Consider the following 17,250-nt stretch of genomic DNA (forward strand, 5'->3'; position numbering starts at 1 on the left):
TTGTACATATGTATATGACATCAAGTTTATGTGCATCGTTTTATTTCTCCCAAAACTAAATGGCGAAAATGTAGTTTTTTGTTTTAAGCAATTTAATCGCTACTTCCCCCTTAATAGAAAATACATTGCTATATAGTTATTTTACCTAACGGACTTTTTTTGCATCCTCTTTGCATATCATATGTTCCAAATAACGGACTCTCTTTGTGCTCTTTGAATTCAAACACTTTTATTGTAGACAAAAACCTTAAGAATTCACTCAATTCACATTTTAAAACAAATATGCCTTCTTTCTCGCTCATAATTATTATATGCAGATGTGCAACAAGTGGCAGGCAATAAAGAATATTGCCGTATTTTTGTGATGTTCATTTAATAAAGTTCACACACATTGTTCAAACACCTACAAGTGACAACACTAACTATTTCATATAGTTAATCAACATATTTCATATAAAAAAATAAACGATTTGATGCACGAAAATGTTTATTTACATTAATATTCGTATAAAAAATAATAATCAACCAATTGGCAGCCTCATCAAATACTTGTCACTCATTCCGCTCGAAAGAGACAGCACTAGTGTGCCATCTATTAATTAATTACTCAACACTAGTGGCGGCCGCTATAGCAAAGAAACCGTGGTCAAACTAGTTTCAGTTTAGTTTTATCCGTTGGACGAGAAAGTGTAAAGTGTAAAATAATAAGTGTTATTCGTGCATGATTCCCGATCGGTGCGCTAGTGTGTCGGCGTCGCCATACAGTGTCGCGTTCAATGTGTGAGCAAACGAAATTTAGCTAGAAAACAGTTGGTTAAATGTGCAAAGTATGAAATTCAATTTTAAATAATTAAGTAATTTCATAACAAACGAAACAAAATAATTTTATATTTTAGGCATACGAGAAAATAACAGTACTTTGAAAAGCGCACACGCTTCTTTCGCCGCAAGTGAATGCAACAAAAGTGCATAGGCATTCGCCAAACAACAGCAAGAAGAAAAACACAACGATTTTTTTTTCGTAGTGTTTACTTTGTTGTTGTTCTTAGAAGTCGTTGCGGTTTGAAGGTGTTTGCTTGCGTTGAATGCGGGTCGCCTACCTTTGTGTGTGCGTATGCGTGTATTTGTGTTGAATTCGTTGATATATTTCTAGTTTGAGTCATACCTGCGGAAAAAGAAACAAATTCCAAAGCAGCGCAAAGCAATTGTAAGCCAAGTGGTGAATAATGTGTGCAAAACAGAATTGTAGATATAAATGTAAATAAATTATTAAACAAATGGCAATTGGAAATAAAAGAAAAATATAAGAGTAGAGTGCTGATGAATTAGCAAAAACCGGAAGTGATAAAAGTGTTACAAAAAGTTTGCAAACCAATCGCTGTACATACATAAGTGCTTAGATATCTATGTATGTGTGTCTACAATTAGAAAGCAACAACAAAAGAAAGCGTAAATAAATTCTTGCAGCGATCTGCGCTATTGCTATTTACTTACCTTTGTTGACGTAGGTCAATAACTTATTGAGTTGAGTTGATATTGAAAAGCATAAGAAAATTAAGTGTGAACCAAAAAATGCGAAGAAAAATAAGAAACTATTATTTAAACGTACCAAACTATCAATTAATACAACAATAGAAATAGTACGTACGAACAAGATAAGCATAACAGCAGTACAATAAGAATTGTTACGGGCATTTCTAACTAGCCGTAGGCAGAGCGGTGAAAAGTGAAGTCAGTATACGTAAAGGGCATCAGCGGCAAGCACAACGAGTTGTTTACACGCACACCTTTGCACATATTGCTACTTCCACTTTGTTCGCATTCTTGAATTTGCTGTCAGTTGCTACCAAGCCGTATACACGAACTTGTTGTGATCGTGTGCCGGCAGAGAGCAGGTTTTCTTATAGTGGAAGGCAGGAAGATATATAAAAATATTGCGATATATATGTATGTATGTACTTATGTGTATTTGCGCATATGTGTAAATAAAAGAAGTGAGATAAAGTCATAGATCAAAAAAGGTAACGAGAACAGTGACAGTTGCAGGAGAAAACGAATTGTGCAGAAACATTTCAAAGCAGATTATAGTAAATGGAAAAATAAAATTAAATAAATACTAGTGCATTTTTCTGTAATTGCAGTGTGTTTTTCGAGTGTAAAAACTGCAACATAATAATTAACCGGTAGCGTTTTACCGCAATTCTGTGTTTACAAAGTTGTTCAACGACTTTGCAGTAATTCTCCACTATTTTTTTTTTTTTGGTGAAATCGTGCCACCGCAAGCAACAAAAAGCGCACGACTTCAAGAAATTCAATGCAAAACCACTAAAAACTACACTGCAGCAGTTTCTGTAATAGCAACATTAACAACCAACCAAAAAGTGTATTTACAAAAAATAAAACCACCAACAAGAAGCATTTGCCAAAAGTTCTGACTACGGCAGCACCTACTTTTGGACACTTCAATTCGAAGCTGCATAGCCAGCTGCACCTACGTTTGCAAGCCGGAAACGCCAGCGTGCTAAGTAACTTGTGAAAGTCGCCAACTCCTTTGTGCTTTGCTTTTGAGTGCTTGGGTGCATATACATACTTACTTAATCCTTTCACATTGTGTCGACTTTTTGTGTTTTCTTGGAATATTGAGTCAGATCTACGTACCTAGCGTTGGTTCATCTTAGTTGGGTAATAAATAAACGACATCAACAGAACGGAAATTGTCGCACTTGCAACATTTGCAGTGGCACATTTTTTCTCTGCTGACTTCTTCTTCCTGCGGGCAGTGGATAGCGCTTTTTAAGCAGTATATCCACATAGTATTTTCTGTCCCCAACTTTTTAATGGAATAATTATGTCATGGGATCGTGTACGCGACGACACTTTATGCTGTCAACATGCTTGCTGCAAATGGTAAGTACTCAGAAAAAATATATACAAATGTATGTGCATATTTTTTGTAGGTCATTTATAAAGAACGTATATGTACATATACATATGTATGTTTTATAATTAGCGACGAAATATCGGTTTAAGTGCTTCCAATGAATTTTATGCAGCAATTAGTAAATGCAAATGATAGCGAGGGCAAAATTAATTCCTAAAGTGCAAAAAAAAATATATATTTGCATATATAATTATAGTAAAATGTTTTCTGAACGGTGGTAATTTTTTTATATGAAAAAACAGAGGTTAAAGTTGTCAGAACTTTAGATTAGATTAGAAAAGAAATATCAAATAATATAATAACACTTAAGATTAGATTAGAACAGAAATATCAAATAATATAATAACATTTTAATCAAAAAAGTTTTTATAACGGGAGGGGGTAAGGCCAAAAATTGTTTCCCTATTTTCTTTACAAAATTTAAAACGAGAAAAAACGTATACTTCGACATGCCAAAGCTACTTATGTGTATACTCTTTAAAGGTAGCATAAAATTGCATAAAAAGATCTTTATCTTAATTTTGATCGATCAGTTTGTATGACAGCTATATGCTATAGTAGTCCCATCGGAACAATGTATTCAGAAATTGTAGCGCTGCCTTGAATAATAATCCAGATAATTTGGTGAAGGAATCTGGTCAAATATAAGTTTGTCATATAAGAACTTGATTTTGATCCCTCTGTTTGTATGTCAACTACATCTTATAGTGGTTCGATATCTGCGTTCCCGACAAATGAGCAGTTTCTTGCCGGAAAAAGGACATGTGCAAAATTTCAGATATCTCAAAAACTAAGGGACCAGTTCGCGTATAAGAATGTTTTAACAATGACAAAATGCAACGAATTAAAGTACGAATTGCTTGAGCATCCACCGTATTCACTAGATATGATGCCCAGCGACTACTACCTCTTCAGAAACCTGATAGAATTCCTTCGTGGAAAGCGTTTTTCGTCGAATGAAGAAGCTATTACAGCCGTTGACAGGTATTTAGCAGATGTTTCGGAAAATCATTATAGAGATGGCATAAAATTATTGTAGGATCATTGCAATAAGTTTATTGAAGTTAAGGGAGATTATATTGAATAAAAAATATGTTTCGTACCAAAATCCAATCGTACCAAAAACAGTATTTTTTCATTTCGAGCGCAGAAACTTTTCAACCAACCTGTACTATTATTGCTTTTAATATTTCTGAAAACTTGTGATGACGTAGGTTCGTAATTCCAGCGCCATTTCCTGTCTACAGTAGTTAACGGCTCCTATCTGTACTCCGATTTGATTTGGTTACCCTGTTTTTATGACATTTGTATTTGTTTCTGTAAATGTGAGCAATAAAAAAGAATGAAAAAGAAGGAAACTGAGAGCATTAACACCTTTAATTCAATTAGTACAAATGAAAGTGATACAAATAGGTCGCTAAATGGACGTGCAAAGACAAAAATGTGCAAACGTCTGTAAAATTTGTTGTAATTGTACTTTAATGGGTTTATTTAAAGACTTGTTGTAATCGTATTTTGAAGCGGGAATATAATTTTTTTTCTCATTGATCTTTGTGGCACAATTTAAAGGTTTAATTTAGCTTTGCAATTAAATAGTTGAGATTTAACGGTATACTTGTATTGTCTTACTTTTTCTTTGTAATCAAACTCTCGAAAAGTCTGACGAAAAAAATATTCTATAATATATATCTATCTACTATATTCTATCTAATATATATTATATTTATTAATATTCCTGAAATATATGTTATGGAGACTCACACATCGTTTGTCTTCACTATAAAGTAAACGCTACCCACATCAGAATTAAATGTTGGTGTCTGAAAGCACATAACTTCCACATTCTTTAACGACATTTTCTGCACTAAATTTAAGAAGTTGAAGTAGTTGCATATCTATTTTACTTACAAAAAATTTCGTATTGAAGTGTTGAAATGTTGAATTGCATAATCACTTTAAGATCGACAACACAACTTGCGGCATTGGCGAACGCTTTTCGTTGCAAAATTGCTGCCGTCAAATGAAAATGCTTCAAACCGAGATAAAACCAAAGTGGGGGAATACCACACATACACACATACGAGTACATACCATATGCAGTACTAAAGGCAACCGTAGACGCGCAGTAACTTCCATATTGAAAGTGCACCCAGCCAGTTGCTTGCCAACAACCGCAGGAACCCATAAGAAGACATGATTCTGCAGATAAATATACATACATACGTATATGTGTATGCAGCAACTTTTATATAAATATGTAACGCTGACTTTCTATATATCGCATTGTGGCTGCATGCTGCACGTGTGTGTTCGTTGCGCGTAATACACAGTTGGCAAGCTGCTGCAACGCTATAAAGACAAGAAGCCACGCTACAACTGAGACTGAGAACTAAGGAAAATCCCAAGGAGATTTTCCAACAATCTTACATATGTTTGGTTGTGTGTAACACTGTATCTGTCCTTGTTGTTGTGCCATATGGCGTGTTGCGGTGTTGCGGCGGCTCCTACTTCAGTTGCTTGTTGCAATGGCTGGCAATGGTTTGGCTGTAGAAAATAATCGGTTATAAATTTTCCATAAGCAAGCTTTAAGCAGCGTCATGAAGTACCATGTGGAGAAATGTTCTCGTTTGTGTCCTGTAGAGATTTGTAGAATGCTTCAAACTGGTTTGAAGACTCGACAATTTGTAATAATCAACTGACTCGAAGATAAAGTGTAGATATTAGAAAATACAATAGAAATAACGAAAATGTAAAGCATATGCAAGATAAAAGCAACAACTACGAGTATACACTTGCAGTAAAGTTGTTTTAAGGCTATGTGGATTTAAAAGACCAGGAAAAGCTAAGATTCTTTGAGATCAATGAAAATAATTCGAAGATTTCTAACTGGAACATTTGAGCGAATAGTGTGTCTCTAAATAACTTCTTGCCCATTCAAAGTATATTAGGTACCGGCATGATTCGTAATCTGCATCTTATTTGATTGCAAAATATAAATTTTGACGAGGAGTTCTTTAAAAGTCAATGCTAACTGTCTTGTCATTGGATTGATTGAAAAGGTTGTTTTAGTAAGAATTGATTTAGCTTATCAATTCGACTTTAGTAAAGAAAACGTAAGAATTTTCCACTTGACTTGCCATTACTGACATTTTTTTCGAAGGATGCATAAATATGTTGCATATATTTTTAAAATCCTCTTAGCTCCCTTTTTACCCAGCACTCCTTTCTAGATAGTCTGTATTTAATTACAAAAATTGTAAACAATTTTCTCACCATATGTATGTAGTACTCATTGAAATAACCTATCCAATACTATTACCATCTGATCAAATTTGACCCGGACTGGCAAAATAAAAACACATTTTTTACGTATTTTGATACAAATTTTTATTATCATCTTCAAAAAAAAAAGCTCCTGAACCAATACAAGTACATGCATGCCAATGTTTTAGTAAATTTCCATAAACTTGTTATAAGCCTCGGCTGGGATCGCCTTTAGTGTCTTCAGCAAAATTTGTTTTTTTTATTTTAGTTTCGGCTCATTTTTTTAGTGCCTTCGCTAGATTCTTGGACAGTTTCGACATCATATTCATAAACCCACGTCTCGGCCCACTAATCAGCTATGTTGTCAAACATCTCTTTTGCTTCTCTCTCTACTTCATTTTTGCAAAAAACCCTGGTATTTTGGTAAGAGCTCAGCTTCTGTACGCTTCATACCCGAAACATTAACCAAAATGTGTTGAGTTGATTCATAAGGGGGGTTGAGATGTTAACGGAATAATTCATTTATTTAGTTTTATTTTAGTGAATTGCAAAATTATATCATCTTTTATCAATCAGCAAGTCCATTCGTTTAGATAATCACTACTACTTACATATCCAAGTTTAATGAATCAGACTCATCTAATACACTTCTCTGGTTCGACCTGGCGAAACAGCACGCCTTTTGTCAGATGATTTCGATGACAACCAACATAACTTGCGTCTTGTTCTCTAAACAGGGTCCGCTACAAAAGCATATAACCACTGCAATAAAAGTAAGCACCAGGTCACAAAAAGTGAACATTGAATCTAGATCAATGAATGTGTGCTTTCTCTTCTCCTTATCGCCTTTCGAATTTCATCCTACTTGATACTAGTTCCAAACTAGAGAAAGTTCGTGCAGAGATAACGTACTAGTTTTGGTATTGTAGTGCACTGAATCTGGTCAATTTAAAACAAGTGCGTCTCCCTATAACGTATCGCCGTTATGAAATGGCAGCTACGGCTGTAGATATTAAATTGCTTGGGCGACCTTCGGGGAGGTGCAATGCTGCAATTTATTGCGTTTATGAAACCAGTAAAAAAAAATTAATGTGCTTTAATGCATTTTGTTGTTGTTGAGTGCACGCAAATTATATAGATATATATACATATATGGCGATACACATATGTAAATTTGTGCAAATTTTGTATTTAAATTGCGAAAATATAAAAAGTGAGTATGCAAGTTTAGCAGAGATTACTCTTTAGCAAGCACTCCAGATAATTGCAGATCTGCCAAATTATGGCGAAATGTGCTTCTAACACCCAACCGTTATTATCAGTGATTTGCATAAATAAAACTGCAAAATTTGCATGCGAAATTTATGTTTTACTTTCTACGAAACACGCAGCGGAAAATAACAGCATTTTTTCGCATTCTACTCTTACTCGCTTTGTGTCTATTTCAATGGCTTGCAATAGTGAAAGCCGCATAATCGTTCGATCGACAGCAAATTGCAAAACCGGCCAAGCAAAGCGTAGCAAAACGAGATGAAAACGCTGAAGAGTGGCCGAGGCAGCGCTAGTAAAAGCAAAAGCAAACGAGTTAATAAATAATAAATAAAAATAAGTGCAATAAAAAATCAAAATCAAAAATCATACTCGATGCATTTTTTGTTGTTGTTTTTGTTGTTGCTGTAGTTTTGCATAAAACCATCAACTAAGCGCCGCTGAAGCGCTGACAATGCAACGCACGGCACAAATTTAATTTTAATAAAATTCAGTTGCAGCAGCAACATCCAGCAAATGTCGCTGTAGCAGCTAGGCAGCCAAACCGGAGTGTCTGCATGTGGCAACACATGTCTCTCACTCGTTTTCTTGCTGCATGACAGTTTTTGCGCTATGCTTTCTTTTGTGGCAGATTTTTAACGTATTTTGCAGACATTCTTTTATTTTTTAAAACAAAAAAATTTATACCCTCAACGGTAGTTATTAAGTTTGCCACAGAGTTTGTAACACTCAAAAGGTTATGTCGGGAATTTTTTGTTTTCAGTTTTTGAGATATCGATTAGAAAATTTGCACACGTCCTTTTCTCCTAAAAAAGCTGCTTATTTGTCGGTAGCGCCGATATCAGACCACTATGGCAGCTATATGCCATACAATCTGATCCATCAAATTGAAGTCTTTGTATGAAAAACTTTTTTATTTGAAACAATATCTTTATAAAATTTGACATGGATTGTTGTCTGAGACAACGATATAATCTTCGAAAAAATCGTACAGATCGGACCACTATAGCATATAGCTGCCATACAAACTGATCCATCAAAATCAAAATAAATATCTTTTTTTTAAATTCTTTTATGCTATAAGAAATGCGCCTGTGAAGGGTGTCATAGCTTCGGTGCAGCCGAAGTTAATGTTTTTTTAAATTTTTATTAGTATATGTATGTACATATGTATGCGTATTTGTATATATGTATACGGTTTGCTGATGACTTTGCCTGCCCTGCGGCTGTTGATAATGCGCGCTATTCGCTTACTTTTTTATGATTTGGCGGGGCTATAGATACATTCACATACACATACATACATATATACAAACACCCATACTTACATACATATGTATAAACCTGGTCTGGCTGCCAACAAACTGCCTGCTGCAGCAGCAATTTCTGCTGATCTGCCTTCATTTTGATTTCATTTTATTGTTGTTGTTGTAGTTAATGTAGCGCTTCTCCTTGCCACTGTCGTTTTTGTCATTGGTGCTGTTACTTTTATAGTGTTTGCTATTGTTGCTGCCACTGCTGTAGTCTTTGCCGTTGTTGTTGCTTGTGATGGACCTCATTTCGTCCAAGAGTTGCAATTCAGTGGCTCTCAACTCCGGCCACAACTTATTTTAGTAGCTGCCAAGCAAGCTACACTGTTGTTGTATATATATAATATTTCAACTATATGGGGGCCAAGTGCAATTCGCTTGCAACTCATTGCTGCTGGTGCCGAACGCACTTGCTTTACTTGCAACAGTAAATTCGCTGCGCTTGAAAACTGAAATGTCGCGTTTCACTTGCTTTGTGTGTCAACAAATCGCGCGGTTGATCGAATGTTAGCGACTGCGTTGCATTTTATGTGTGCAAATGCAAAAAAATCGCACTTGTTTGGTTTTGTATTGAGTTTTATTATATTAGCTAGCTGTAGTAAAAAATTGATTAGAGTATAATTCAACCAAATTTTATAATTTTGTAAATTTTCAAATAATGTTGTATGTTTTATAATCAGATGGCATCGCCATAATCTTAACTGAATTAAAATTCTTTTTAAATAACGCTATCTTGAAGCACGTACTAAAATTTTTTACTTTTCATTATTTATAAAATCGATAAAAGTGGCAACGCCGTTCATATTGGTAAATTTTAAATAAAACATTTCAATTTTTATAGCGCACAGTATATAAAATTTTCTGTTTTATTTTGATTCTGGTAACATCTCCATATACCATCTGACCTATTTGACCCGGACTGATCAAAACAAAAAATTAATCGTATTTTAATACAATTCTTTATTTATTATACTCTTCAAAAAAGGCTTCTGAGTTAACACGAGCATGAAAAGGCTCCAGTTTTCCATACATCTATTATAAACCTTGGCTGAAACGGCTTTCACCTTCTGTACTGTATCAACTGTCTTAAATTTGAAGGGTATAGTTATAGATATTTTAAGAACATGCATTAACATTTTTGAAGAAAAAAATAATTTTTGAAAAAAAAAATAATTTTTGAAAAAAAAATTTGTTTGAGCTACTTGCGATCTACGGCGCTAAACAAAAGGTTATCCACTGCTGCAGTGATTTCGGCTTTCTCCATTGATGAAACCTAAAAAAAAATCTACTAGAAGGTATTGTCCTTACAATGACCTAGGGTCGCAAAAATATCAAAAATTGACAAAATTGTGGCGTTTGAAAATAAAAAGTTGTGCTTAACTGAAAATTTTGGTCGTTTTTGGGCTGTCAAAATTCGAATTTTAATCAAATAAAAAACTGATAGATTGTTGTATAGAGAACTATATACAGAACATGCAGAAATTATAGGTATGGTATCATTTGTCTCCGAGTAGCAAATTCGAAAAATGTAGTTTTAAGAAAAACGCGTTTAATGATATACGGATGCCTACAGTGACTATTGACGGCTACACTTTAAAATGTTTTAACTAAAAAAATATTTGATGTTTTCATATATAACTTTAGTACGTAATTCACCTTCAAGAATTACGTACTAAAGTTATAAATGTTATAACATTATCGATATATGGAAAAATAAACAATTTGATTTTTTTTGTAATTTCACAATAGGTTTGCCCCTTAAAGGCCGTTTTCTATTCGCCATTTCTATGTTCACGCTGAGCTCAACCCTTTTCTTAATAAAAGTGTGAGTGACAATAAAAATAAAGTTATACAGTCGAATTTAAAACAAGGGATAATGCGGATACTTCTTTAAAGTGGTATAACCATTTGCTATGCTATTTATAATATATCAAAAGAGTTATATACAATATGTATCTCTTAAAATATAATTTTCATTGCTGTATATCATCGGCCTAGTCACAGGTAACAACTTACTGGCGTCACATGCAAGCCGTATGTGTATTATTCACGACGATACATGCAGAAAGCGCAGGGAACTATTCCCGAAACATTTTTCGGAAAAATTAATTTTCTTTTGGATAAAGTGGAAAATAGTACTTTCTCCAATTATATTTGCTTCTCAACAACTCACAGTCGCATAATAAATGGAAGTTTAATAAAAAAAATGTGAATTTACTATTTGTCTTAAGCCTTCTGAGTCGTAATCGCGAAGTTTTTTTATAGGTTAGGTTCTGATAAGGTTTAAAATACGTAAAAACATATTTTTACCCATTTCTTATCTAGATATCAGCACATAATCATCTATCAATTGATGTGATTACTAATCTCAATTAATCTCAATGAAGTGTAGAGAGTTAAACGGCATGAAGAATTCTACCGAGCAGCTGATTTTCGGCTTCATTCTTGCATACTAACAAGTTTCTGGTTAGGCTTTAACCGCAAGGAAGTTCATAGAAAAATATATAAGTATATATTTTTTGTTCCTTCACTGTGTTTTGGTCTGGTACTTTTTTTTACAATAAAATTTTAATTATTATATTTACTTCACCACATAAATTTGAACGTTGTATTTTATGTAGTTTATTTCTCTATGTATTCGCAAAATTAATTTATGTGTCTATATATAGTTATAATGATGTTTAGCTCTCTTGAATGGCGAGTAATCATTATCAATGTGTCACTAAATTGCTCTACATCAATTAATTAATTAACTAAATTGTTCATTAATTGGCAATAGAGCAAAAGTTCAGTGCGCTTGACATTCAATTTAAGCGCTCCCACATGTGTGTGGGATTATATATTAAATATTATATGGAAATGTATATACATAAGTACACCTATTTATATACGTGTTTAAGTACAAAAGTACAAATTTCATGAAAATCCAACCAAAAATGATTATTTTCCACATTTTGTTTGATTGATATCAATAAATTATAAACTTAATTTATGTAGTAATAAAACACATAAAAATTTTAAACAAATTATAAATAAGAAAAAAATGTTAACTGTGGCTGTAATGCAGCTTTAATACCCTTCAGAGTTGCATTTATTATAGCACTAAAGGGTATAGAAAGATCTGTATACTGATTTTTATAGGTCAGTTTGTATGGCTGCTATATGCTATAGTGTTTCGATCTGAATAATTTCTTCGAATATCGTAGCGTTGTCTTGAATAATAATTTATGCCAAATTTGGTGAGTATAAAATAAAAAAGTTTTCATGCAAAGACTTGATTTTGCTCGATCAGTTTGTATGCAGCTATATGCTATAGTGGTCCGATATCGACGAGTCCGACAAATGAGCAGCTGCTTGAGGGAAAAAGAACGTGTGCCAAATTTTAGATTGATATCTCAAAAACTCTCTGATCCTGTTCACGGTATAAAAATATATTTATATATAAACATTATCGCCTTAAAGAATATCAAGTAAACTTGCGGCTCTATCGCCTTTATATTTCTGTGAATGTATTTTTATACAAATTTATTTCGCATTTGGGCAATTTTATCGTCATCATTGTAATCATTTGTATTCAACTGTCATCTGTCATATTTCACACTTTTAGTTTTATTATTATTATAGTTTCTGATTTTGGCCCGCAGGGAACTTTTTTTTACGAAATAATTTGCTTGTTATGCTAATTATGATTATTTAATATAATCGTATGAGTATATAGCTATCAAAAATAAATATATTATATATCTATGTATATATGGTAAATAGGTATATGAATTTGTGTGAAACAATGAACTTGTGTGTGCTTACTGCCTTACGATAAGGCCACTCGTCATGAAAATACTTAGAAGGCTGCTCAGTAACTATTTGCTTAAATGATAATACAAGTATATGTTTGTTTGTTTGTAAGTGTATTTAAATTTAATATTATTTCCATTAATCGGCTATCAGTTGGCCTTATCGTTATCGTTAACGAAATTCGCAAAGAAATTATGAATGATTTTGTTTGGTTTGAAAACTCTTGGAATTTTATTTTGAGCACTATAAAAAGAAACTCAATATAAAATGGGAATATGGGCAATCAAATGTGTAACAGTTTGGCTTGTGTCAAAAGCAAAAATATGAACATGTTTGTAGTTTGCCTTCTTTGGTTGGCCATAGTTTCGTGAAAACAATATATTTTTCCAACTAAAAATTAATTTCAGGCACAAAGCACCATTTAGGAAATATTTTCTGCTTATATAATAAATCACTAAATAAATATATACATACAAATATATATGTACCATAGTAATGTATAGATTAATAACTACCATTTTTCAAACCATTACAAAATAAAGCAAAGAATAAGCTCATTTTTCTACTAGATATGAGAATATCTATCTTAGCTTAAGTCAAGTTAAGCTATTTTACGCATATCCGGTATACGTTTTTAAATTTAGAGAAGAGAAAGATAGATAAAGATTCTTTGTGGTGCGAAAATTACGTAGTTTAATTATTTTGTCTAACCCAAGTTCCTTTCGATGAGCTCCGTTCTAATTCCAAACTCTATGTATTAATATTAGATATCATTCGCTCATACTACGTAATATCGCTTTGTAGAATATTTAAATTGTTTGTCATATTCCGAACTTTATTAACTTAAACTCAAAACCCCAAGCGCAAAAAAATTAAATTCGTCGTTAAAATCAATCACGGTGCGGATTTCGACAAAGGTCACGTGGTCACACAACGACGGTCCTTCGTCTTGTCATGCCTGCGATGACCCTCATATATCGTTTATGATCTTTGAGCCTGTCTCAAGTTAATTGAGGCCAAGTTAATTGAGGCCGCACATTATTTAAGAAAAAAAGAATGTCTCAATATAAAGGTTAGTTATTAATTTTGCATTGTTAGTGCCAACATCGTCTCAATTTTATGTTCGTAAAAGAAAATGCAACGGTGGAATTCACCTCATGCCAACTAGATTTGATTGCAAACTTCATGCGAAAACAATTTATGGAACGTTTCGGAATATCTTATTTTGAGAAACAGTAGAGCGTTCTTAAATTTCACATACAGACCTCTTGAGAACTATTAAAATTATATATTTTTCTGTTGAAGAAATAGATGATTGAGAAAACGAGAGAGAGGCAGTATACGGAGCAAATTATGACAGAAAATTTCAGTGAATTTTCCAATTGGTTGGCAAATCCTTGTGACATTGAAATTGGTATCTGGTCTCAAGTATCTAGCATCCGGAATACTTCACTTTCCATATGTAAGAGTCTGGCAACCAGATGTCTGTCTCCCATTCATAATGCTCAAAATGCCGCAAAATTTTATGAATACTACAATATGTTGCCAATAAAGCAGCCAACAGGAAATGACGGATTTCTCTTTTTCAAAATAACTTTTTGTACCACATTTTTTCCGCTATACATATTATTTGCATGTATTCACTTATTTTTGGGTATATTTTGTTATTGTCGATTCTGCTTAAAGAAAAAATAAAACATATTTGCGGTGCATAGATATTTAGTATAAGTACATATTGTACATATGTAAGCGTGTCTTCAACGAGTCATTTGCCAATTTCGTGCATTTCTGGACTTGTATGTATGTTTCTATATACATATCTACTTACATTAAATAGTCACTTACACATATTGTTCATATTTTTCACGCCACTTTGTTTCTGATTTTTTATGTCAGAACTTTCTGCCATTACCATTATAGAAAAGGACAGTCATTCATACTCGTAGCCATATCCATGACTTGTGTCACGCTGTGAAAAATACGGCTGCCATGCGTGCGCAGTTAGCTAGCTATCTATGTGCATACATACATTTACGTGTAGATCTGTATATATGAGAGTATGCACGCATGTGTTTGGTTTGTATATCGCTGAGATGTGCGAAAAGATAAATTTCAACACTTTGGCTGTGAAAATGCGGTCTATGAACTCATTTGTGTGTTTTCATATTTAACGGACAAATGTACATACATACATACATACGTAGTTACATTTGTATGTAAGTATGTACTTAAGTTTTAGAAATGCACACAAATATTACATAAGCGAGGTAAATAGGCATATGAGTATTCTCCATGCATATGCATATGTATGTATATATGAATGATCATATGGCTGTTATTTTCGCCTACCGTTTTGTATAATAATTTCTATTATGCTTTTGTCGGTGATTTCGCAAACCGTTTCGATCTTTTATGCTTCCATGCAGAACAAAAATAATTTTGTGTTAAATTTCTCTACTGTTTATTATACCACTATTTGTTTACTATACTCGTATATATTTCTTTTACCTGTATTTCAAAATTGGTGTTACAGTGTAACGGTATATATAGGTTTATTGCTTGAACTTTATGTCTATTTTTATCACATATATAACCGTATGTTATATACATACAGTTATGCGTAAAATAATAGCACAATTACAGCATAGGAATTTCAAATAGAGGAGATAATATAAAAAAACCTTGAATAAACCATATATATTTTTAATTAACTTAAAATAATCTGGTAAAATAATATTCGTACTGATAAACAAAACTATATTTTAATTTAGTTTATTACAAATCTGTATTCCGACCTCTAATCGACGTCATTTTTGCAAATCATTCAAAACATTAGCCGACATGTATTGAGGTGATCCAGAAGAGATGTTGAGATCCCTTGCTATCTGTCTCATGCCAACAAGCACTGCTTGATTATTCGATGTTATCGTTATTAACAGAGTTGGGTGGACGACTCACATGAGGCAAGTTTTCGATGACTTTCCGCCTTCTCTGAATGCTTTGTGCCATTAAACGACTTGTGTGCGTGATAAAGTAGACTCCGTAAAACACTTCTACAATACTTTCAACGATTTCTTATCCATGATTCCATTGGAAATTAACTGACATATGGAGATACAACTTTATACGAAAATAAAAAAAGGTTGTAATAATCATTCATAATCATCATAAGAAAATCTTTTTTTATCGATTAGGTTTGCTCGTGTAGTTTATAGTCCATAAAAAAAATATGTGTCAAATTTGATCAGATGGTATAGCATCAAAGAATTGCGTAATTAAGAATATAGGTTTACGTTACGACCTCGGTTCAACTATTATTGGTCGCACAGAGTTAAACCCTGAAAATACTGCAACTTCATAGAAAAATAATCTCATCGGTATTTCTTGAAATTCTAATAGCGTATTTAACATTTTTACCACCATATTATTATAGCGAGTCGACTTTTTCTATAAAATTGCTTATGCGGGAAATGTTCTACGGATCATTCTGAACAACTTTGCCTACGAGACTATGGGTCTAAAACCGGTTTCGAGCCAGAGATTTTTAAGGCGAAGTTTATCTTTTAAGGATTATAAAAATTTCTTCGTTAGTTTTTGAGATATCCGAATAAAATTTATACATATTTGCATTCGGTCGCAAACTATATCACATATCTCCCATACAACCGATTATTCAGATTTTTTATTTTTCGGTAGCCTGCCTTTGCAGTATTTCCGTTTTTTCTTTCTAAACGGATTTATTTTCGTACTACTGATGCTATTTCAAATTCTTATGCGACTTCAGAGAGAACGTCTTCGATTAACTGTATCGTTAGATTAGTGTCTTTTGTCCAGTAAAGAACCATCTCTGTACAAACCATAATTTGGGTTTCTTTTTGATAATGGTATATAGATTCAATCATTTTAGAAATAAATGGGAATTACGACTTAATATATAATGTATATAATTTCTGTAGCTGTCTTCAATTTAGCACATCTTGTTGAGTGGCGAATCGAACAATCAACTAATATAATTCAAAATAGAAATAATTTCCTATATTTCTTGTGTATTAAATTGAACTGGATATACTGTTGTCCTATGTAAATTTGTTGATAAAAGAACATACAAGTAGTTCGAGCATAGCGAGCAGAGGTTTGACAAATCGAACAAAGCTATTATTTGTGTGATTAACATGTAGTCGCTTAATAATAGTCACTTTTAAACAAAATTAAATTAAATAAAAGCCTTTAAGTATTAAAATTATGTTGCTTTTGAAGCTTTGTTGCCAGCAACATGTTGCTGGTGTTTTAATACATCAATTCATTATACACTTATTAATTCATTAATTCTTGTAAAAAGGAAGAGAAATGTATTATATCTGTATTATAAATATGTACATATATGCTAAAGCTTAAAATGCACCCACTACTGCGGGATAAAAATAATTATGCTCTCACAAAGTCACATTCTATCGCTGTCATCAACTGCCGTATGCAATTATTATTATATATAATTATCTTATTATGTTGTTAAATACATATTTATGCTTTAATATACATACATAGTATGTATGCCATTAATTTCCTTTTCATGTGCGTAATTAATTTATAGCTGACGCTCAACTTTGCATTAAACGCTTTTAAATTCTCGACATGCATCGGAGTGTTTGATTATTGACTTTTAACTTGGCA

General features: G+C 32.9%; 1 protein-coding gene across 12 annotated transcripts in view; it reads left to right on the top strand.

Annotated features, from left to right (window-relative positions):
* The first annotated feature begins 646 nt into the window (after positions 1-646).
* The window catches only part of NKAIN (Sodium/potassium-transporting ATPase subunit beta-1-interacting protein), a 205,763-nt gene continuing 189,159 nt past the window's right edge, over positions 647-17,250 (top strand). For 4 of the 12 annotated variants that reach the window (XM_070108275.1, XM_036363048.2, XM_070108272.1 and 1 more), the window contains exons 1-2: positions 648-827; positions 1,154-2,907. In XM_070108275.1, coding sequence (XP_069964376.1) covers positions 2,854-2,907 — 54 coding nt within the window. In that variant the 5' untranslated portion in view covers positions 648-827; positions 1,154-2,853. Of the gene's footprint in view, positions 828-1,153; positions 2,908-17,250 lie in introns of all 12 variants that reach the window. The other 8 variants (XM_070108277.1, XM_070108276.1, XM_036363044.2 and 5 more) reach the window with 7 other exon arrangements.

Source organism: Bactrocera oleae, chromosome 4 (genome assembly GCF_042242935.1).
Source record: "Bactrocera oleae isolate idBacOlea1 chromosome 4, idBacOlea1, whole genome shotgun sequence".
Lineage (NCBI taxonomy): Eukaryota > Metazoa > Arthropoda > Insecta > Diptera > Tephritidae > Bactrocera > Bactrocera oleae.